General features: G+C 43.9%; 1 protein-coding gene, 1 long non-coding RNA gene, 1 other non-coding gene and 1 pseudogene across 12 annotated transcripts; 2 read left to right on the forward strand and 2 right to left on the reverse strand.

The window, feature by feature from the left end:
- Positions 1-4,836: 4,836 nt before the first annotated feature.
- On the forward strand, positions 4,837-14,244 carry FCGR3 (Fc gamma receptor III). 10 transcript variants are annotated; one of them, XM_077997116.1, is made up of 7 exons: positions 4,837-5,290; positions 5,693-5,952; positions 6,030-6,113; positions 6,783-6,803; positions 7,145-7,402; positions 10,743-11,000; positions 12,800-14,244. In XM_077997116.1, exons 2-7 carry the CDS (start codon positions 5,928-5,930, stop codon positions 12,985-12,987), a joined length of 834 nt encoding a protein of 277 aa, XP_077853242.1. In that variant the 5' UTR covers positions 4,837-5,290; positions 5,693-5,927; the 3' UTR covers positions 12,988-14,244.
- A 1,427-nt stretch (positions 14,245-15,671) lies between these two features.
- On the reverse strand, positions 15,672-15,745 carry TRNAN-GUU (transfer RNA asparagine (anticodon GUU)). The gene has a single exon. It is a non-coding gene; the product is annotated as a tRNA-Asn (tRNA).
- A 2,250-nt stretch (positions 15,746-17,995) lies between these two features.
- LOC144330044 (small ribosomal subunit protein uS12-like) lies at positions 17,996-19,608 on the forward strand (annotated as a pseudogene).
- On the reverse strand, positions 18,477-22,364 carry LOC144330060 (uncharacterized). The gene is made up of 2 exons (XR_013395916.1): positions 22,274-22,364; positions 18,477-19,555 (listed from the first exon to the last, which is right to left on the reverse strand). It is a non-coding gene; the product is annotated as an uncharacterized LOC144330060 (long non-coding RNA).
- Positions 22,365-24,190: the final 1,826 nt, after the last annotated feature.

Here is a 24,190-nt window from a genome sequence, read left to right on the forward strand (position 1 = left end):
AAGATTCTGACCCTCTCTGAACTGCTGCTAAGATTAGTGCTTGAGATATTTTGCAGACCCTGCACTTGATGCATCAGCTGGCACCACCCAGATCAATAAACTGGCTCATCTGATCTTGTGGTGCCCACCAAGGAACTGACTGAGAACAAGAAGACAGCTTCAACTCCCTGTGATTTCATCCCTGACCAGTCAACACTCCTGGCTCACTGGCTTCCCCTCGACCAACCAAGTTGTCCTTAAAAACTCTGCTCCCTGGGCCAGGCGCAGTGGCTCAAGCCTGTAATCCCAGCACTTTGGGAGGCCGAGATGGGCAGATCATGAGGTCAGGAGACCGAGGCCATCCTGGCTAACACGGTGAAACTCCGTCTCTACTAAAAAGTACAAAAAACTAACCGGGCGAGGTGGCAGGCGCCTGTAGTCCCAGCTACTCAGGAGGCTGAGGCGGGAGAATGGCATAAACCCGGGAGGCGGAGCTTGCAGTGAGCTGAGACCCAGGTGACAGAGCGAGACTCCGTCTCAAAAAAACAAAACAAAACAAAAAACAAACAAAAAAAACTCTGCTCCCTGAATGCTCCGGGAGACTGATTTGAGTAACAATAAAACTCCAGTCTCTGGCTCAGCCAGCTCTGCATGAATTACTCTTTCTCTATTGCAATTCCCCTGTCTTGATGAATCAGCTCTGTCTAGTTACCATCCTCCACTTCTCCTTTCTTATTGTATCACTTAGGGCTCTAGGTTGTAAGCAACTTTATCAGAATCCAGATCTTTGAAGTAGAGGAAAGAAATTTATTGGATGGAAACCAGAGGAGGTCAGCCCATCCCACTGCTGTGATGACTGGGACCCAACCATCTCCCTCTCCTAGAAGTGAATCTCCCTTATGAGTAAACAAGTGTCATTTATTCAGGATTCATCTCAGAAGAGACTCTAATGGGCCAAACCTTAGTCATATGCTTGTCCTCTATTTGCCTATATCAGTTAGCTAGCACTTTTATAACAAAGTACCACAGACTGGGTGGCTTAAACAACAAACATGTATTTTCTTACAGTTCTTGAGGCTGGAAGTCCAAGATCAAGGTGTTGACAGGGTTGGTTTCTTTTAGTTTTGGGTTGTTTTTTTTTTTAACTTTTATTTTAGATTTAGGGGTATATGTGCAGGTTTGCTACACAGGTAAACTCCTATCATGGGGGTTTGTTGTACACATTATTTCATCGCCCAGGTACTAAGCCTAGTACTCAATAGTTATTTTTTCTGATCCTCTCCCTCTTCCTACTCTCCACCCTCAAGTAGACCCCAGTGTGTCTGTTGTTCCCCCTTTGAGTCCATAGGGTTGGTTTCTGCTGAGGCCTCTCTCCTTGGCTTGTAGGTGTCCATCTTCTCCCTGTATGTGTCTGTGTCCCAACTTTTAGGACACCAGTCATATTGGACTAGAGCCTACCTAATGATTTTATTTTAACTTAATAACCTCTTTAAAGGCTCTATATCCACACGTAGTCACATCCTGAGGTACAGGGGGTTCCACATGTGGACCTCAACATATGAACTGGGAGAGACACAATTTAGTCCTTAATAGTGCCCTGAAGTGGGGAAAAGGAAGATCTGGAGCCTTGGCTTTCTGTAGTAGAAGGTAATCACTGCTTTCTATTAGGTACTCACAGTGGGGCTTCTCCAGGGGAGAATGACATCCTAGTAAGATGGGGAGGAGGAGGTGATCCTGAGCAGCCAGGTGATATATGCGCTATTCCTTTATAATGGAGATTCTGAAGAGAAGTACTTCACTAAACACTTTTTCACTCCTACTCCGTCTTCAACCAAAAGCTGTCAAACTTCTGTTTCTCAGCCCCAGCCCCTGAAATTGTTCAGGCAAAGGTCATTAATAGTTCCTTGATTGCCATATTTCAGTCAAACTCTTGTTTGAATTCTTTTCTACAACATTAATACTGTTACTGTTGACTACTCCCTCCTTGAAGATCTGTTCCCACTAAACTTCCTTATTCCTCCTCTTCAGCCCCTCCTATCCAAACTCCTCTGTCAGCTATTTTTCCTGTGAACAGTTCAAAAATATTTGCATGCCAAGTTTCTGTCACTGACTCTCTCCTCTTCTCCTCTCCCTCTCAATTCCTCCTTCCTTTCCCTCACTGTTTCCCTTTAATTCTCTCTCAATACTCTTATAGTTTGAGAGCTCTTATCCTTACTTTATCTTAACCTAGGATCTCTGGATGGGTTCAAATAGAGCTTCTTAAATTAAAGGAAACATAATGTGTATATTTGCATCCTTTCTTGGGAGAGGGCCCAAAGGTTTTTGTCAGAGGTTTGAAACCTCAACCATGTTGGTGTCTGCTAAATTGTGTCTTTTGTAAAGGCCCGTTTCTTAGTTCCAGGGCCATATGTCTCACTGCCTACTTGAAATCTTCACCTGAAACTTTCACAGCTACCTCAAACTCAATAACATCAAAAGCTAAGATTATTGTCTCTCCCTCCCAAAGCCTGCTCATCTTTCCATTTTTCTTTTGTCCATGAAAGGTACTGCCATCCTCTTTATCACCCAAATTAGAAATCCAAGCATCACCCAGACCTCTCCCTCTTCATCACCCCTCAGCCAATCACTCACCAAGTCTTGTCTATCCTTCCTTCCCAACTTTTCTCCTAGACGCTTCCATTGCATATCCACTTTTTAAACAGAATGGCTTTTGTCTCAACTAGATTGTTGAAATAATCTTCCAACTTTCCCTCCACCTTTCATCTCTCTCCCCTCTAACTCATTCCTTGGACTACTATCAGAGTAGTTTTCATAAAATATAAAACAGATCCTGTGACTCCCCAGTTTAAAGCCTTTGTATTAGTTCCCATTAGCTTTTAGAATACAATATGTACTGTTCATCCTGACATACAAAACTCTTCCTGATAAATACTAATTGAGTGCCTAGTATGTGCCTGCCCTTGTGCTAAATGTCGAGGCTACAGGGGTAAACAAGGTGAATAGGTTCCCTGCTCTCCAAGAGCTTTCAGTCCACAAATGCAATGAGTTTACAAAGGAGAAGCACAGCTCTTAAAGGAGTTGAGGTGGGGGTGGGGGTGGGGGTCACAACCTAATTTAGAAAATTGAGGAAGGTCTCAGCCTGCCATCTTGTACTTACAATAGTAATCAGCAGATGTGGTACCAAATATGGAACCAACAATTTTATCTGCATTATCTCATTTAAGCCATGAGTGCCATTATTGTTAGCCTCACTTTACAGATAAGGAAACTGAGGGCTGGAAGGTTAAATAAGTGGTGGAGTTGGGATTTCACCCAGACTCATGTGAGACCCAGACATCTTAATCCTTTTGGAACCTGTGCTTCTCCTTTGTAGTACTCACTATACTTGTGGAACTACACCCAACTACACTTGTGGAACTACAACCAGCTCTGCAAACACGACAGCCTATTTCACTCCAAGTCTTTGCTCATGCTGCTCCTTTTGCCTGGAATGCCTATTTCCCTCAAAAATCTTCCTGCTGAATCTTTTGCAATCTAATTAAAGTGTTCTCTCTTCCATGTACACTCCTCCCTCGGATAGAATTAGCCACTGTCTTCTTTGTGCATACACAGCATTTCATAAATACTGTCACAGTCCCTCCAGCACTCCAAATACTTATCTGATGTTCTCCCCCTAAGAAACTGTAAGTCCTAGGGGATGACAATCAACTGACCTCCATAGTCAGAAACTTCTGCTGTGCCTGGCCTTCCAATAAGAAAAGGAGAGAAGAAGAGGGGAGAGAAGAAAAAGGGAAGGAGAAGAAAGAAAAGCAAACATGAAGACAAACACTTCAGTATATGATATCCTAAGACCATCTGCTCTTTTGTAAAAATTTTGCTTTTTTTTTCCCCCCAAGAGTCAGGGTCTCACTCTGTTGCCCAGACTGGAGTGCAGTACCGTGAACATAACTCACTGTAGCCTCTAACTCCGGGGCTCAAGCAATCCTCCTGCCTCAGCCTCCTGCGTAGCTGGGACTACAGGCATGCACCACCTCATCTGGCTATTATTATTATTACTATATTAGTAGAGATGGGGTCTTGCTATGTTGCCTAGGCTGGTCTCAAATTCCTGGCCTCAAGCAATCCTTCCACCTCACCTTGGCCTTCCAGAGTGCTGGGATTACAATAAGCCACCATAGGCCAAAATTTTGCATTTTATCCATTACTGTAAAATTAACCCTTACAACTCCAACAACACTCAATTTGAGAATTGTTCAACAACCACTCAATGAAAACCCCCTGAAAGCTTCCCATTCTGTTGCGGTCCCTTTCACTTCTCCCGTGCTCTCTCCTCTTCTTCCTATCTAGCCCACCCTTTTGGCAGCTAAGAATTCCTCCCTCCATTGGAGAGCCACAGAGAAAAGAGAAGTCAGATAAGAAAGTAAGACCTCAAAGAAGGAAAACAAAGTGAAGGCCTTGCATCAGAAGTCACGTGGCAGAAAGCCACTTGGATATCTGAAAAGAAGAAAGAATTGAGGGATATCTACCTTTTGCCTCAGAGACCATCCTTAGCCCTGAAGGCATTGTTTCTGCTTTAGGTTTCCCAGATAAGCATCTCAAGTGCTACAGCAAGGAACTTAAGTTTCCAGATACCTGTCTGGATTTTGCAAGGCGTAGATGAGTCACTTGAGAGGGAGAACTGGAATGGCTGCCTGGGTTCGTTTCCATTGTCCAATCAAAGGGCCTGTGGAGGAGGGGCTGCTACAAGACTCTGTGCAGGGAGGGGTGGGTACATGGATGGCAATGGGAGGATCAATTAACTCTACCCAGGAGCCAAATGAAACACACAAATAAAAACAAAACCTGAGTAGTGGTTTTAATGTCACTCTGGAGTAGAAAGAGCATTCATTTAAAGCAAAGGTCTGTGACCACCTGTGTCAGCCCCTGCCTCCACTCCACCCCTAACAAGCATCAGGTGCCCACACGGGCCTGCTGCTCGCCTCCTGGGCTTTTCTAAGCCAGGTGAGACCTGTCCCAGATGTCCAGGAGTCCACTGGGGGAGTGGCACTATCAAGCAGAGTCATCTGGTTTTTCTGCCTGGGACCTAGACCATTGTGAGAGTCAACAACATGGGAGTACGGGGGAGAATCTGGAGAGAAGAGGTTAACAACCCTCCCACTTCCTGGCCACCCTCCTCCACCTTTTCTGGTAAGGAGCCCTGGAGCCCCGGCTACTAGGCTGACAGACCAGCCCAGATCCAGTGGCCCCGAGGGACCTGAGCTAAATCTGCAGAACCGGGTAACACGGGAAGCACACGGGAAGCACGAGGAAGGTAAAGAGTTCCTGTCCTCGCCCCTCCCCACCCCCACCTTTTCTGTGATCTTTTCAGCCTTTCACCGGTGACTCGTTCTTCCAGGGCCCGTTTCTCTCCCTTACCTGGGTTTCTTCTAACCTGGAAATCTAATGACTAAATCACACTAAAAAGTCAGTAGCTCCTGTGGATTACATATCCCAGGAGCATATAGATTTTTGAATTTTGAATTTTGAAAGAAACTCTGGGTGGAGATAATATTGAGGCAGAGACTAGAAGATTTGAAAGGACTACTTTCTGTGTGCAGGCAGGGCCTCGGCTGGAGAGAAATGAGTCTGGGTCAGGCAGGAGAGTGAGAAGTTCTGAGGTGAAATGAAGGAAGCCCTCAGAGAATGCTCCTCCCACCTTGAATCTCATCCCCAGGGTCTTGCTGTCCCATTCTTGGTGCTGGGTGGATCCAAACCCAGGAGATGGGGGCAAGCATCCTGGGATGGCTGAGGGCACTCTCCGGTAGATTCTGCGTGTGCCCTCAAATGCTCAGCTGCAGACCTCTGAGGAGTAAAGGGGGCAGACCCACCCACTTCGCCTCCAGGCTCTTTCCTTCCTGTTCCTGTTCTATGGTGGGACTCCCTTGCCAGCCTTCCGATTGAGAAGTCAGATGAAGTTTCAAGAAAAGGAACCTGGTGGGTGACAGAGATGGGTGGAGAGGCTGGGGAAAGGCTGTTTACTTCCTCCTGTCTAGTCAGCTTGGTCCCTTTAGGGCTCCGGATATCTGTGGTGACTTGTCCACTCCAGCGTGGCATCATGTGGCAGCTGCTCCTCCCAACTGCTCTGCTACTTCTAGGTAAGTCAGGGTCTCCCTGGTTGAGGGAGAAGTTCGAGATGCCTTGGGTTCAGCAGAGACCCCTTTTCGGGCTAGGGATGAGACTCCCACCAAGGGATGGGACCCCTCACTACATCTATAGCCATGGATTGAGCTCCTAGGACAAGCCAAGATAGGGCTAGAAATGAGGAGAATGCTGGTTCCAATTCGGGCATACTCATGAGTGAGGCCAGTCACTTCATCCCTCTGGGTCTCAGAATCACTATGTGGAACCGAAGAGCTTGGACTAGATGGTCCCTAAGGTCTGTCTCTTTCAGTTTGACATTCCAGTGTTCTCCTCTATGACTTTTAATTTTTACTCTTTCTTGCGGGGATATGGGTTGAGGCTGTTTCTGTGGCTTGGTTCAGGGAAATTCAACCTGTACGCTTAATTTGTGAGTTTGCACAGGGAGCAAGGGGTAAGGGAGTAGTGTTGAAAATAGGGATTTGAGTTGACAGTGGTGCAAGAGGCATGAACACTGGAGACCAGAGAGCAGGTAGCAAGAAGGTTTCCACTAGAAACATCCTGATTCTTGGGAACATTGGGCTCCTGGGGCAGGGAAGGGCAGGGGAGTTTTAAACTCACTCTACATTCTAATCACTCTGATCTCTGCCTCTACTCAATATTTGATTTACTCTTTTTTCTTGCAGTTTCAGCTGGCATGCGGGCTGGTAAGTCAGCTTCATGGTCTTGGATTGACCCAGTGGGGCACGTATGGGGACATATGATATTGTGGCAATAAGATATTGGGAAATGCTTGCTGAATGGGAAAATGCTGACGTGGGGTTAGCAGGGATAGTTCCTCCAATACAGCAGAACTTGGCCCTATGCTTCTCTGGCCAGTTTTTCTCAAGATACTGAACAGGCCAAAAATGGGGCCAAGATGCTCTAAGACTGAGTCACCAAGCATGGGTTTGCAATGAGCTCATTCTAGCTTTGAGGCTCCCTGGGAATGGCAGTGTAGAGCCTGCTCCTCTCCCTGTCCTCACCCCATATTCTCTTGGCTCCTCAGAAGATCTCCCAAAGGCTGTGGTGTTCCTGGAGCCTCAATGGTACAGGGTGCTCGAGAAGGACAGTGTGACTCTGAAGTGCCAGGGAGCCTACTCCCCTGAGGACAATTCCACACGGTGGTTTCACAATGAGAGCCTCATCTCAAGCCAGACCTCGAGCTACTTCATTGCTGCTGCCAGAGTCAACAACAGTGGAGAGTACAGGTGCCAGACAAGCCTCTCCACACTCAGTGACCCGGTGCAGCTGGAAGTCCATATCGGTGAGTTGATGAAGGGAAAGAGGAAAATCACCAATAAAGGGTGAAACAAAGGGTGCTGAAATACTTGGGAAGAGCCAGAGATGATATTCTTAGAGATAAAAGCTAAGATGAGATGATCTGTGGTCCCACTGAATGGTATCAGGGTTGTAGTCCTAGCTCTAAGTAGGTCTTGGGCAAAATGTCAAAGCCTGTGAGACAATAGATATAGGACTGCTGCGCTGCACAATTTCAGGAAGCACCATATGGAATGCATACAATGTGAATGTGTCATGTGAAGGTTAGGCCTTGGCATAGATGCTCAATAATATTTATTTATTTATTTTCATTTTTTTTTTTATTTTAGTTTTTGAGACAGAGTCTCATTCTGTCACCCAGGCTGGAGTGCAATGGCACAATCTCAGCTCACTGCAACTTCTGCCTCCCGGGTTCTAGTGATTTTCCTGCCTCAGCCTCCCGAGTAGCTGAGATTACAGGCGCCCACCACCACATCCAGCTAATTTTTGTATTTTTAATAGAGACAGAGTTTCATTATGTTGATCAGTCTGGTCTCAAACTCCTGACCTCAAGTGATTCACCTGCCTTGGCCTCCCAACGTGCTGGGATTACAGGCGTGAGCCACCGCACCTGGCCAATAATATTTATTGAATAAATTTATGAATTTGGTGTTAGGACCTCAATCTCCTTCTCACTCTCAGACATGTAATGCCCTAAGCAACCTCCCAAAGCAATCCTAGTGGCCTAGCATCGTATCTTTCTCTCTCCTCATCAATGCTATACTCAAACCTATACTTAAGTATAAATTTGGTAATGTGATATCTCTTCCGATAGAGGCAGATACATGTTCAGTCTGCACATTAATCATGAGATGAAAGTGCTTGTGTACTATTAACAGAATATAGACATCAGACACAGGCAGGAGAAACACTTCGAAGGCAGGGGTCTTTCCTGGTGTCCCTACAATCTTACCACATAGCCTGGTCCCTGCAGTGTCGCCCTGCAAACCAAACTCTACTTCCATGGCTGTTCCATTCATACAATGTTTATGGGTGGAACAAGCCTTGGGGGAAGAAGGGCATAAAGAGGTGGATCTGCAAGAAAGCTCCATGGAATTGGGCCTCTGAAACTGATTTTTGTGGCTCTTTGACCTCTGACAGTACCACTCAACTGACATGGTTTCGCTCTCCAGAGCTACAAGAAGGAATGTCCATTTCTAGCTAGGTAAGAGATGTCCACCTACAGCCAAATAAAATGGGGAATTACCAAGAGAAAGCCATAGAAAAATCAAGTCTAGGAGTTACTAGTTTGCCTTGAACTTGGCTCTAGAAACTGGCTTTAGAACTCTAGCCAATCAAGTCTATATTAAACTGTGATCATGAGAATTAGCTTCACCAGGTAAACTTCTGAGCATCCTTTAGGACCCATTTCACTTATGGCCTCCTCTGAGGAGCATTTTTTACTTCTTTTTTTTTTTTTGAGATGGTTTCTGTCTGTCACCCAGGCTGGAGTGCAGTGGCGCAATCTTGGCTCACTGCAACCTCCACCTCCCAGGTTCAAGCGATTCTCCTGCCTCAGCCTCCCAAGTACCAGGACTACAGGCACGTGCCACCACACCCGGCTAATTTTTTGTATTTTTAGTAGAGACGGGGTTTCACCGTGTCAGCCAGGATGGTCTGGATCTCCTGACCTCGAGATCTGCCCGCCTTGGCCTCCCAAAGTACTAGGATTACAGACATGAGCCACCGCGCCTGGCCTGCATTTTTTACTTCTTTCAGGCAGAATGTCTTTATTCCAATCTAGTCGGCCCTGCAGTCCTTTATTCTTAGCCTATTGTAGCACTCATTATATGGTATTGTGATTATTTCTGAATATTTATGTTTCTATGTCTAGACTTAGATTCTTTGAGGCTGAGAACTATATGTCCAGTCATCTGGGTATCTCCAGTCTGCAGTGTGTCATACATAGTGAGTGCTTGATGAAATATCACTTGAAGGAATATACATATGGACATTCACTGAGTCCATGACAGGACAGATTGGAACAAGAATGTTCCTCCAAAGGCCACCAGACTATATACTAACCATGACTTTATGCTAATAATGTTTCATCTCTCTGCTGAAAAAGTAAGTGGATAGATAGGCACAAGGCTTCTTTTGATAAACGATATATCTTAATAGGTAATACAGATTACTTTCTGTTTGGCAAATCGAGAATCATGACCAACACACGTCCTACCAATTTTGTTTAGCATCAGGTAGTAGATTTTTAAAGTTATAGTAATTCAACCTGAGAATGTAGGTTTAAAAAATAAAATTATAGTAAATTTTATTTTGTTCTTATTACAAAAGCCATTTGGGGTCAATTTCAAAAATACATAAAAGAAAACAGGAAAAATTTAAAATGTCCTTCGGTCCCACTTCTTCAGAGAAAGCCCCTATTAACATGTAAGTGCATACCCTTCTTTTTTTCTGTGCATAATACTTCTAAAATTTTTTTAAGTATTATGCTTTTTTAACTTAACGTTGTCTCATGAATATTTTCTTATGCCATTATAATATTTATCTACAATATCATTATTTTTTAATTATTCAGGCCCTTTCCCGACCATGACTTCATGTTCTCTCTCTGTGAAGTCTGATTACTTGGTGACATGATTGTGAGAATAAGCTCTGGCGATATGAGAATTTCCTCTCTTGAAGGCCATGCTCAGTAATAAAGTTGGTCTCATCGAGGCCCCATGACACCTCAGAAACCACCAATTGCCACACTGAGCACTACCAGTCATGCCCTTCCCCTTCCTGATGTTTACATTGAGTTCTCCTTCACAATTTCTGCAGCCACTCCGTGGCCATCGTCACCTTATTCCTGACTGACACAAGAGTCTTTCAATATTCCTTCGATTGCCTGTTCCTTCTGAAATCTACCTTTTCTCTAATAGGGCAACAAAATCATCATTTTCAAATGCAAGTTTTACTCTGATCTAGAACTTACTGTGACTCCTTGTCACCTGCCACAGCAAATCTAAGTCTAGCACTTAAGGATCCTGCAGATATGCCCTTTGTTGCTTCTCACTTACCTCATTGCTTAGTCCCCCTGCTCTAACCCTATGTGTTGATCATATGTGTGTGTGTGTGTCCCTCTTCCCCATTAGACAAAGGTCTTGGTATGACTTCAGTTCTCTTGCAGGGCCTCATCAGCTCTTCCCCAAAGGGAGCTATGCGGGGTTGACTCCCAATCTGGCTTTCCCTTATGTCCCAGGATCTGGATGGTACGTGGCCCCTTCACAAAGCTCTGCACTGAGAGCTGAGGCCTCCTGGGCCTGGGGTGTCTCTGTGTCTTTCAGGCTGGCTATTGCTCCAGGCCCCTCGGTGGGTGTTCAAGGAGGAAGAATCTATTCACCTGAGGTGTCACAGCTGGAAGAACACTCTTCTGCATAAGGTCACGTATTTACAGAATGGCAAAGGCAGGAAGTATTTTCATCAGAATTCTGACTTCTACATTCCAAAAGCCACACTCAAAGACAGCGGCTCCTACTTCTGCAGGGGACTTATTGGGAGTAAAAATGTATCTTCAGAGACTGTGAACATCACCATCACTCAAGGTGAGACATGTGACACCCTGGAATGCCCAGGGAAGTTGAGTTGGGAGGAGATTCCCAATTCTTACACGCACTTCTTCATGTGCGGGTTCGCCCCGGTGATCAGCAGGAGGTCCCCGAAAGTCCCTGATTGCAGGGTAGGTTTGCAGCTCTCTTTCAGTCCATTCTTTTGGGGTAGCTAAGAGGTGTCATTCACTCTGCAGTGTGATGGCAGGAACAGAAGCCACATCTCCTCCCCAATACATACCTCTGTCTTTCCTTACCCTAATCACACCCACGATGTCATATGTTCCTATCATACTGGCCTCCTTCTTATCCAAGCCTTTTAGCCATGATCCAAACTGGCAGGAGCCCCTCATTCCCTCACAGAAAGAGCCTAGAACCTGGGTTCCGGCTCTGCAGCTAATTAACCATCTGACCAGAGGTGAACCACTTAGTCTCTCTGAACCCCAGTTTCTTCTGCTGTAACAAAAATAAGCTGACATTTATTGGGCACCTTTCAGTGTGCTAGACTCTGTGCTAAATCATTCTTTACATGCACCTGGTTTGACTATCATAGTGGACCTTCACAACATGAGATAGGTAATATTTATTCCATTTTACAGATGAAGTAACTGAGGTGCAAAAATAAATAAGTTGTCCCTAAGGTCACATCAAAGACTTCAAAGCCTGTATATTTAACCATTAAGTAAAAGAGCTGAACAAGCACTAACATCTTATGATCCCAATTCAGTCATCCACAAAACATCTCTAGTTTCAGCACCAGCCTCCAGAATCATAGCTCTAGAGTGGTATGCCTGAACTTTCCAGTTTCACAGAACTTCTATCTGTAACTAGCCCAAGACATAAATTGTAAACAATTTGCATGTAGAAAGGCAGCAAAACACCTTTTGAGATTTTTTTTTTTTTTTTTTTTTTTTTTTTTTGAGACAGAGTCTCACTCTGTCGCCCAGGCTGGAGTGCAGTGGCTGAACCTGGGCTCACTGCAAGCTCCACCTCCCGGGTTTTATGCCATTCTCCTGGCTCAGCCTTCTGAGTAGCTGGGACGACGGGCGCCCGCCACCTCGCCCGGCTAGTTTTTAAATATTTTTTAGTAGAGAGGGGATTTCACCGTGTTAGCCAGGATGGTATCGATCTCCTGACCTCGTGATCCGCCCGTCTCAGCCTCCCAAAGTGCTGGGATTACAGGCTTGAGCCACCGCGCCCAGCCACCTTTTGAGATTTTGACACTACAATGCCATAATTTGTACCAAAATAATTTCATGACACTGTAAACTGAAAGTAAATACTCCCAAGTGGTTAGGGAAAGAGAGCGAATAAAGCAAATGGGGTAACATGAAAACAATGAGTGGATCTGGGTAAAGGACATATGAGATTTCTTTATACTATTCTGGTAATTTTTTTTAAGTTTGGATATATATCAAAATCAAGAGTTTAAAAAATTGAAATACAAAATCAACGAATTTGTCCCAGTTTCTAGACAATAGCATTGTCTGACAATTTCTTAACTGTCACACAAAACCTAGCTTACAACCTAACTTGCTCATGCTCCCTGTCACATCTCTGTCAAACAAGCAGGAGCCTTTGCTAAGTGTTTGGTGAGCTGTCCTCTGCTCAGATAGCACTAAGATCAGGAACCAATGGGAGGAAGCAATACTTTCCCCCTAGACTTCCCCACCATTCCTACCACTTGTCTTTTGGCAGTTGTCAAAGACTCTACTGGTGACCTCACTGTTTGTTCCAAATATCTGCCTTAGTGACTTTTTTTTTTTTTTCCCGCATCTCTCCACTTCTCCTAACAGATTTGGCAGTGTCATCCATCTCATCATTCTTTCCACCTGGGTACCAAGTCTCTTTCTGCCTGGTGATGGTACTCCTTTTTGCAGTGGACACAGGACTATATTTCTCTGTGAAGAAAAGCGTTCCAAGCTCAACAAGGGACTGGGAGGACCATAAATTTAAATGGAGCAAGGACCCTCAAGACAAATGACTCCCATCCCATGGGGGTAATAAGAGCAGTGGCAGCAGCATCTCTGAACCTTTCTCTGGATTTGCAACCCCATCATCCTCTTTAGGCCTCTCCACAAGCAGCAGGAAACATAGAACTCAGAGCCCAGATCCCTTACCCAACTCTTGATTTTTCCTTGGTCTCCAGTGGAAGGGAAAGGCCTGTGATCATCAAGTGCCTGCAGGGAAGTCCCAGTGAGTAGCTACATTCCTTGGAATTGAAGTTTCAGAGCTACACAAACACTTTTTCTGTCCCAACCATTCCCTCACAGCAAAGCAACAATACAGGCCAGGGATGGGAATCCTTTAAACATATAAAAATTGCTCCTATTATAAATTACCCAGTTTAGAAGGAAAAAAAGAAAATAATTGTTCCTAAATAAATGGATAAGTAGAGTTAATAGTTGAGGCAGGGCCATACGGAGTGTGGGAACTGCTGAGGATCTAGGAAATTCAGTGGGACCAATGAAAGAATGGCTGAGAAATAGCAGGGTAGTCCAGGATAGACTAAGGGAGGTGTCCCCATCTGAGCCCAGAGATAAGGCTGTCTTCCTAGAACATTAGCCGTAGTGGAATTTACCAGAAATCATGAGGGTGGGGTAGAATTGAATCTTCCAGGGGAGTCTATCAGAACTGGACCACCTCCAGGTATATAATGATGAGCCCCCTTAATGCTAGGTGTAGAAAATGGTCCTAGGAAGGGAACTGAGGATTAGGGCGGGGGTGGGGTGGAAAAGAAAATACAGAACAAACCTTGTGTCACTGTCCCAAGTTAAGCTAAGTGAACAGAACTATCTCAGCGTCAGAATGAGAAAGCCTGAGAAGAAAGAACTGACCACAAGCACACGGGAAGGAAAGCGCAGGAGGTGAAAATACTTTTTTGACCAGGGTAGTAAGAAGGGCAGGGACTGTAAAACCACCTTTTCTGTTTCAATATCTAATTCCGGTATAGCTTTGTTCATTGCATTTATTAAACAAATGTTGTATAACCAATACTAAAAGTACTACTGAGCTTCACTGAGTGAAATTATGAAACTTTCAAATCTTTCATCATGTCAGTTCCAATGAGGTGGGGATGGAGAAGACAGTTGTTGCTTATGAAAGAAAGCTTTAGCTGTCTCTGTTTTGGAAGTTTTAAGTACAGCATTTCTGGGTTCCAATAAAGCATTTTACAAGATCTTGCATGCTACTCTTAGATAGAAGACAGGAAAACTATGGTAATAAAATATGAATGATAAAATTATTTCTTCTTCCCTTTGTCCAGGACTGTAACAGAGATTGGTTTGGATTGGTGAGAAACACCCCCTCCTCCTAGCAACCATATCACCACAACTTATAAGAATTAGCCAGCTTGCTTTCCAAATCTTGCTGAGACAATTGGGTTAAGGTGGATTCTTATGGGAAGTATGGGAGAGGGTGAATAGGCATTAGAGATAGTTTCAGAGCATTGGGGCAGATAGGAGAAGGTACAGCTACACAGGAGGTAGAGGCCTGGGCAGAGGTACAGGGTCAGCCTGATTGTATGAATTATGAGCTATATACCAAGACGATTCAAGCTAGATTACATACATAAATATTACATAAGATTCAGACATGACACAAGTGCATTTGGAAACCTTGGACATTCAACTCACATTTATTTACTACCTACAATGTGCAAGCTTGAGTTCAGGTGCTGAAGATATCAGATGAAAAATACAGGGTCATTCCCTGGAGAAGCTTTATTTCTAGTGAGAAAAACAGTTAAATAGGAAGAGAATGAAGAAAGGGCTGCAGAAAAGAGGCTTGATTTGGGGGATGTGGTCATGAAGGATGAGTAGGAGTTTGCCAGGCAAAGAAGAGAAGAAAAGCCCAAGGTTCATAGGCAAAGATTTAAAACCAAGAAAGCAGTTTGGTTCTGTGTCGGTGTGGGAGAGGAAAGAGTTTCAGGGCCAGATGATGAAGGGCATTGCCTTCCAAACTTAGGCGATCGTATCAGACCCTGCAGTACATTGACGGAATGTAAGCAGACCAGGTTTGTACCGTATAGTATTTTAGAAGGATTCTCTGACAACTACCTGATGGATGGACAGGACGGGAGAGTTGAAGACAGGAAGCCAGCTAGGGCGGCAAGGCAGGATGCAGTAACCCAAAGGCAGCAATAAGGAAGTAACTGGCGGTGAGGCTGGAGAGGAAGGTACTTAATCCACAGGGTATTTAGAAGGCGGACTCTCCAAGAATTGGCAGCCAGCAGTACACGGCGTAACTAAGGACCAGGTTCCACACATAGTGCCCGTTTTCTGAGTTAGAAAATAGAAAAGCAAGGCAGGCACAGGTTTGGTGGAAAGACAAACAATTCGTTTTGGGATTATTAGTACTTACTTCCTTTGGTCAGTAAATTTTCTTAAAGATGGCAATTTCATAACGTAACTGCACTGGTTAAGCAGCTAAAAGTTAAAATTACAACCCTAGTCGGAAAAACCAAATACCTCAAAATTCTTCGTACAGCACTAAGGCGGAAGAGGACAGTGTGAACTACACGATGCTGAGGTCAGCTGGCAGGGCTCCCAGCGGTTAGCACCGAAGCTGGTTTTGAGAGCCAAGGCCCCAGCGCACCCGGTGGTTAGCATCGAAAGCGGTTTTTTAAAGTTTCTTAAAAACATGAGGTTTACAAAAAAACTGCACTTCCGTCCCTGGGTGGGATCGAACCACCAACCTTTCGGTTAACAGCCGAACGCGCTAACCGATTGCGCCACAGAGACGGACGTTGAAGCTTCTGGCTGCCAAGTCACTTCACTGAAGAAAAAAGGCTCACTCTACGTCTCCAAAAAACAGGCTGATTTGAAACCTGTGACACAATTAGTTTTCCGCGCTTCAGGGCGCAGCTCATAGCCCTGAGCGAGGCAGGTCTTTTTTTCCGCGCTAGCACTTGGGTAGATCTGAAGCAGGACTCAGCTTCCACCAGAAGAGGCTGAGAAAAGGAGAGCAGAAGAGGATGCAGGAACGAAGGGTCTTTGGGGAATCCAAAATGGATGCTCTCTGTGGGTTCGGGGGTTCAGTTGATTTTGGTCAGAGAAGTACGACGATAAGCTTTTTTTGCTGATGTAGACAATTTATGTATGCATGTGCACACGTTTAGTGCTGACTCATAATAAGCTTATTATCGTGAGCATTAAAAATACTTTCTTATGGGTCCAATCACGTCCAGCAAAATGTGATATCTAAGTAAGTGAGTTTTGTATTACAAAATTGGTCTTCAACCCCCGCTGTTTTGAAAGGTTTCTACCGGCATATTAGACACGCAGGCAGAACACGCAGCTTAAAAAGCCTGTAACATTCCAATTAATGGTATTCAGCTTGGAAATAAAAAATATTTTTTTAAAAAAATGCCTGCAATTTAAGGACTTTCATACTGATATATACAGATCCAAATATCTGAGGACAGAGACCCCTAATTCCACCACCATCGACCTAGGGAACCTCGTCAGTGCTGGGTCTAAAAAGCCATTTTTTTTTTCTTTAATTCTTTTTTTATATATTTACTTTAAGTTCTAGGCTACATGTGCACAACGTGCAGGTTTGTTACATATGTATACATGTGCCATGTTGATGTGCTGCACCCATTACCTCGTCATTTACATTAGGTATTTCTCCAAATGTTATCCCTTCCCCGCTACCCCCATCCACGACAGGTCCCGGTGTGTGATGTTCCCAACCCATGCACACGTATGTTTATTGTGGCACTATTCACAATAGCAAAGACTTGGAACCAACCCAAATGTCCATCAATGATAGAGTGGATTAAGAAAATGTGGCACATATACACTATGGAATACTATGCAGCCATAAAAAAGAATGAGTTCATGTCCTTTGTAGGGACATGGATGCAGCTGGAAACCATCATTCTCAGCAAACTATCGCAAGAACAGAAAACCAAACACTGTATGTTCTCACTCTTAGGTGGGAATTGAACAATGAGAACACTTGGACAAAAGCCATTTTCTTTTTTCTTTTTTTTTTTTTTTTTTTTTGAGACAGAGTCTCGCTCTGTCGCCCAGGCTGGAGTGCAGTGGCGCGATCTCGCCGCACTGCAAGCTCCGCCTCCCGGATTTTTTACGCCATTCTCCTGCCTCAGCCTCCCTGATAGCTGGGACTACAGGTGCCCGGCACCTACCCGGCTAGTTTTTTGTATTTTTTTTAGTAGAGACGGGGTTTCACATGTTAGCCAGGATGGTTTTGATCTCCTGACCTTGTGATCCGCTCATCTCGGCCTCCCAAAGTGCTGGGATTACAGGCTTGAGCCACTGCGCCCAGCCCAAAAGCCATTTTCTATATTGCCCAAGACCCAGGGCCTCTCCATAGCCTCGACACAGAAGCTCCTTTCTTTCTGCCCTGCCATCCTCTGTCATCAGTGGGCTCCAGTTTAGGTGCAGGTGGAAGTTTTAAATGATGTTCAGCCAAATGAGAAGACATGCAAACATAGATATGCATATGCAGAAATTATATATGCATATATATGTGTACACATATTTTATATCTTATGTAAAATACATATATGTGTATTGTATGTATAATAAATAAGTAAATAAATAAATTTGCCAAATGACCTTTAAACTAGAGTCATTTATTTTTATTTATTTATTTTTAATTAATTTATTTTTTTGAGATGGAGTCTCAGTCTGTCACCCAGGCTGGAGTGCAGTGGCGCAATCTCGGCTCACTGCAACATCCACCTCACATGTTCAAGCAATTCTCCTGCCTCAGCCTCCTGAGTAGCTGGGATTACAGGCATGGGCCACCGTGCCCGGCTAATTTTTGTGTTTTTAGTAGAGATGGGCTTTCACTATGTTGGCCAGGCTGGTCTCGAACTCCTGACCTCAGGTGATCCTCCCACCTCAGCCTCCCAAAATGCTGATTACAGGCATGAGCCACCACGCCAGGCCTAGAGTCATTTCTTTTATATTTTAAATTTTTGTTTTTGCTCTTTTGCTCAGACCTGTGGAGCCAGCAATATGGGCAAGTGTTGTGGACTGTCTACCGCCAGAAAGCTCCATAGTCACCGACAGGATCAGAAGTGGCGTGGTAAACAGTACAACAAAGCCCATTTGGGCATAGTCCTGAAGACCAGCCCTTTTGGAGGTGCTTCTCATGCAAAGGGAATTGGGCTGGAAAAAGTAGAGATTGGAGCCAAATAGCCCAACTCTGCCACTGAGAAGTGTGCCAGAGCCAAGCTGATCATCCAGCATAAGCTAGATGCTGTGGTCTCCACTGGCACAGCTTGTCTTCTTGTTACAGGATGGAGGCTGTGAGGCAGATGAGAGAATAGCAAGAAAACCACAGCCTTTGTACCTGATGATGGTTAATTGAATTTTATTGAAAAAAATGATGAAGTTCTGTATCCGGGGAACCAACCCCCAATATTTCAATGTAGGTTCTTTTCTATTTTCCCTAACTGTCGGCCAGTCTGAGAAATAAAGAGAAAGAGTACAAAGAGAAGAATTTTACAGCTGGGCCACCGGGGTGCCATCACGTATCGGCAGGTTCCATGATGCCCACCTGAGTCGCAAAACCAGCAAGTTTTTATTAGGGATTATAAAAGGGGAGAGGGTGTACGAACAGGAGTAAGTCACAAAGATCACACGCTTCAAAGGGCAATAAAAGATCACAAAGCAAAGCAAGGCAAAATTAGAACTACTGATGAGGGCCTGTGTCCCACTGTGCATGCATTGTCTTGATAAACATCTTAACAGGAAACAGGGTTTGGGAGCAGACAACTGCTCTGACTAGAATTTACTAGGCTGGAATTTCCCAATCTTAGTAAGCCTGAGGGTACTGCAGGAGACCAGGGCATATTTCAGTCCTTATCTCAACCTCATAAGACGGACACTCCCAGAGCGGCCATCTGTAGACCTATCCCCAGGAATGCATTCCTTCCCCAGGGCTATCAATTATTAATATTCATTGCTGGGAAAAGCATTCAGCGATATTTCTCCTACTCACACATCTGTCTATAGGCTCTCTGTAAGAAGAAAAATATGGCTCTATTCCGCCCAACCCCGCAGGCAGTCAGACCTTATGATTATCTTTCCTTGTTCCCTGAAAATCGCTGTTATTCTGTTCTGTTTCAGGGTGCATTGATTTCATGTTGTTCAAACACACATTTTACAATTTGTACAGTTAACACAATCATCACAGGGTCCTGAGGTGACATACATCTTCAGCTTACGAAGATGACAGGATTAAGAGATTAAAGACAGGCATAAGAAATTATAAGAGTATTGACTGGGGAAGTGATAAATGTCCATGAAATTTTCACAATTTATGTTCAGAGATTGCAGTAAAGACAGGCGTAAGAAATTGTAAAAGTATTAGTTTTGGAAACTGATAAATGTCCATGAAATCTTCACAATTTATGTTCCTCTGCCTCGGCTCCAGCCGGTCCCTCTGTTCCGGGTCCTTGACTTCCTGCAACAGTTCTGGTTGCTGGATTTGGCAGACAAGGTCATGCTGTTGGTGATATTCCTGGAGTCCACCTTAAAGTTGTTGAAGTAGCCAATGTCTCTCTTTTGGCCCTATCAAAAGCAAGGAGGAAAGACCAAGCTTTTAATGGGTTTTAAATGGTGAAAACCCATTAGTAATACTTTTTCATTCACCAAAATAAGTTGTTTTTAAATGTCCTTTCTTTTCTAAAATTAAAATTAGGATAGATGATAGTTTTGTGGCTATTTGTTTTATGAATTTCCTAACTTGGCAAAATGAAAAGTTGACCACCCTATACTAGTAACCAACTTTATTGATGTCATTAGAGACAGGGTCTTGCTCTATCACTTCGACTGGAGTGTAGCTGCACAATCATAGCTCACTGTAGCCTGCAACTGCTGAGCTCAAGCAATCCTCCCACCTTAGCTTCCCAAGTAGTTGGGATTACAGGCTTGAGCCACCTTGCCTGGCCAGTAACCAACATTATGGGGAAATTTTGTTCATCTGTGAAGTTCAAGTTTGGAACTACCACTCTTTGCTTTACCTCCATTGTTGGATTGACAGCAGAAATAAAAAGTTATTAGTTTCCAGTTGATTGTGAATACACATACATTTCCTATGCTTCATTTTACGTGTATGTGACAGCAGTGCAAAAGCAGGAGAGTAGAAAGTAAGAATTTTAAAAGAATAAAAGAATAAGTGAGGTCAAAAGCACAAAACGAGGTGGTGAAATAAGTTCAAATATATCAGCAATTTTATTTGGAGGGTGGGTAGACAGAGTCTCTGTCACAGGCTGGAGTACAGTGGTGGCGTCTTGGCTCACTGCAATCTCCACCTCCCAGGTTCAAGCAATTCTCCCACCTCAGCCTCCTGGGGACTACAGCTGCATGCCACCACACCCACCTAATTTTTAGTAGAGACAAGGTTTCATCATGTTGGCCAGGCTGGTCTTGAACTCCTGACTTCACGTGATCCACCCGCTTCAGCCTCTCAGAGTGCTGGGATTACAGGTGTGAGCTACCATAACCTGGCCTATATTAGTAATCATAATAATGCAACTGAACAAAACCTTCCAGTTAAAAGATAAAGTGAATTTTTAAGATCAATTTTATTCTGTTTAGAAGAATGACATTAAAACATAAAGAAACAGAAAGATTAAATGGAAAAGGGAATGCCAGGAATATTCTAACAAAAAGAAAGTTGGCATATAGCTATATAATATCAGACAAAATAAGGTTTAAGGAACAATGCATCATTAGGGATGAAGATGGTCATCATATAATAAAAGATTAAACTGATGAATATGTAACTGATAAAATGGCATTAAAATATGAAAGCAAGAATTAGGCCTACAAGGGAAAAATGAACAAATCCGTCACCACAGTGAGAGAATTCCATATACTTCAACCCTTACTATATCAAACAGAGAAAAAAATTATTAAGCATATGTTTTTTTCTTATTTACTTTTATTAAGCATATGAATGCAATTAATAAGCTCAATTTAATAGATATATATATAGAATTGCAATCAATAATTATTAGTTGTACATTCTTCTCAAACACACATGGGATATTACGAAAACTGACTTTATATGAGGCTAATAAGTTTCTTTTTTTTTTTTTTTTTTTTTGAGATGGAGTCTTGCTCTGTCACCCAGGCTGGAGTGTGATGGTACTATCTCAGCTCACTGCAACCTCCACCTCCTGGGTACAAGTGATTCTCCTGCCTCAGCCTCCTGAGTAGCTGGGATTACAGGTGCACATGCCACCACACCTGGCTAATTTTATTTATTTACTTATTTTTTATTTTTAGTAGAGATGGGTTCACCTTATTGGTCAGGCTGGTCTTGAACTCCTGACCTCAAGTGATCCACCCATCTCGGACTACCAAAGTGCTGGGATTACAGGCTTGAGCCACCACACCTGGCTAGAGTCAGTAAGCTTCAACATATATCATGGAATCAGTATTATATGAAGCACATTTTCTGACCCTAAGGAATTTAACTCAGAAATCAATGACAACAAATAACTTTTAAAAGGCTTCATATATTTGGAAATTTAAAAAAAACAAAATTTGTGGAATGCAGTGAATCCTGTTATAATGGGGAAATGTATGACCAGTGGCTATTCTGATTGGTCAGTGCTATATCTGTTAACTCCTCCACAAAAAGAATGGTCTTCTGGGTTTTGCTTTTGGCTTTCCCTAGACATCCCAAAAATCCAGTCTCCATACCTTGGCTGGCCACAGGGAACTCTAGGTGGCCACTTCCAGAAAAACCACTCAGTGGATCCCAACCTGAAGGGCTAACTGAAGCCAGCCTATGGCAGGAGTTGGTTATAGGTGCCTGTCCCTATATGTTTCCCAAGACAGGGCAGCCTGAACCCTGATCCACTTAGTGATTGCCCAGTGTCAATCTGTCCCCACACAGCTGTGGCTAGCCACTACCAGTCAGTACTACCCTTTGGTTCTTCTTGCCTGTGGGCACTGCAGCCTCCGTGGGACCTTAGTACTAAGAGTCAGAGAATATCAGGCAGAGCAGGTGGGCAGTAACAGGTTACACTGATGGCATAAGCTAGATGCTGTGGCCTCCACTGGCATAGCTGGTCCTCTTGTTATAGGATGGAGGCTGTGGGGCAGATGACAGCATAAGGTAGGTTTGGAGCTAAAGTGTGGCTGAGGTGCATATGTCCTTTCTTCCCATCCCTGTTGAATTTCACCTCCATTTTATGGAATAAGACTTAAAATCTCAAACATCATCCCACTACAGGTATTAACAATGGACTATCGGCCGGGCGCGGTGGCTCATACCTGTAATCCCAGCACTTTGGGAGGCCGAGGAGGGCGTATCACGAGGTCAAGAGATCGAGACCATCCTGGCTAACACGGTGAAACTCGGTCTCTAGTAAAAATACAAAAAATTAGCCAGGCGTGGTGGCAGGCGCCTGTAGTCCCAGCTACTCGGGAGGCTGAGGCAGGAGAATGGTGTGAACCCGGGAGGCAGAGCTTGCAATGAGCTGAGACCACACCACTGCACTCCAGCCTGGGCGACAGAGGAGACTCCGCCAAAAAAAAAAAAAAAAAAAAAAAAAGTGGACCATCCTGGCAATATTTATACATTTGCAATATATGTTTATATATTAACCCATTTAAGAATTAAAATTACCATCATTATCCTCTTTTACAGATGAGGAAATTGAGACAAGGAGAGCCAAGATTCAAATACAGGAAGCACAACAGAGCCCATGCACTTAATCTTCACACTGTGTTGCCTCATCCAGCCTGAATGGTTAGGGTCAATCTAACTATATATGTCATTCCAATAAATGACTTTTGTATAATAAAAGATAACAGATACATAAAACCTTCATACAGTATTTTAAAGGCTAGAAAATTTGTGAATACAATTGCTGTTAGTTCAACCAGTGACAAAGAACTCAGTATCATAAACAGCATGTTAGGAAAAAGTTTCGACTTATCGAGACTACAAGTCATCTAATGACTATCAGTTTATTGGGAAATTATCAAGAGTTTGATTCCCAAATTGAATCCCTACCTCTCCCCACGTAATTCAGTTCCAAATCAAATGCTCACTCCAGTACATCTGAGCTTTTTGCCAGCAGAGAGGGGGGCCCGAAAGGGTTGCTTACTATCAGGCCACTTTGGGGGTTTTTATGGACTGGAAACGGGAAGGAATGTGCTTAGTTTGCGGGCTGTTTTGGAGAAAGCGTGATTTAGCTTGGCCTGGGACCTTGGCCGGGAACTAATTAGAAAGCTTGGCCCGGGACCTTGGCCTAGGTCCTCAGCCGGGAACTAATTAGGGGATGAAGTGATGATTTGTAGAGGCTGCTTTGCTTGGCTCTAGACCTATTAAGGGGCTGAAGTGAAAACTTGGCCCGGGACCTCGCCCCAGGACCAAGTGGGAACTTGTGATTTATAGAGGCTGGACCTGCAGTTTAAAAAAAGGAAAGGAAAGTGCATACTGGAACCCACTGGAGCCTACTGTGCCTATGCCTACAAAAAGAGAAGGAACTTTTTCCTGGGAGCCCGCTGACTCTACAAAGGACAAAGGCATTTCTATTTCAGGCCTTGTTCCCTTATTTCAGTGAGCTGGAGGTTTGTGCAAGTTTTTATCTCGAAAAGTCGGAGGCTCTCCTATTTGTGCCCCCGCCCGCATGTTTTCAGGCACAACCTCCGTTCCTAGTTCCCTTATCGGTGCCCCGAAGCTTGACTTTTTCCCAGGCTGCTTTTTGGTTACGTGGGAATGAGGCACTGAACCATGGGGCCGGGGGCTCTCCAGAGACGCTTCCCTTGCTATTTACCAAGCTAACTAACTCCTTTCAGTTCCCCCTTAGGAATGGAGACCCTAACTGCTGTTAGGGAGATTGGGTCTTGATTTTTTTGGCTATTTTTTGCTGGAAAGGGGTGTTGTGTGGGGAACAGCAGCTAAGGTTTTTGCGGGGGCAAGCTGAAGGGCTTTTGGAAGAAAGGTATACTTATGCGCGGTTTTATTGCATTGCCCTTTGGAGCTTGATAGCCTTTAGACAAGAGGAAAACAATTTGGGTTACAGCATTGAGTATACAAGGCCTAAACATTAACACCAGCATATATGAAAAATAGGTTTTAGGGGCTAAGTAGGTTTAAAATGAAGACTGGAATTTATTAAAAAGGGAGTGTAGCTAACTGGGACTGGAGTTTGTGTTTCTTTTTAATTTGTTAATTATTTT

This window comes from Macaca mulatta, chromosome 1 (assembly GCF_049350105.2).
Source record: "Macaca mulatta isolate MMU2019108-1 chromosome 1, T2T-MMU8v2.0, whole genome shotgun sequence".
NCBI classification, from domain to species: domain Eukaryota; kingdom Metazoa; phylum Chordata; class Mammalia; order Primates; family Cercopithecidae; genus Macaca; species Macaca mulatta.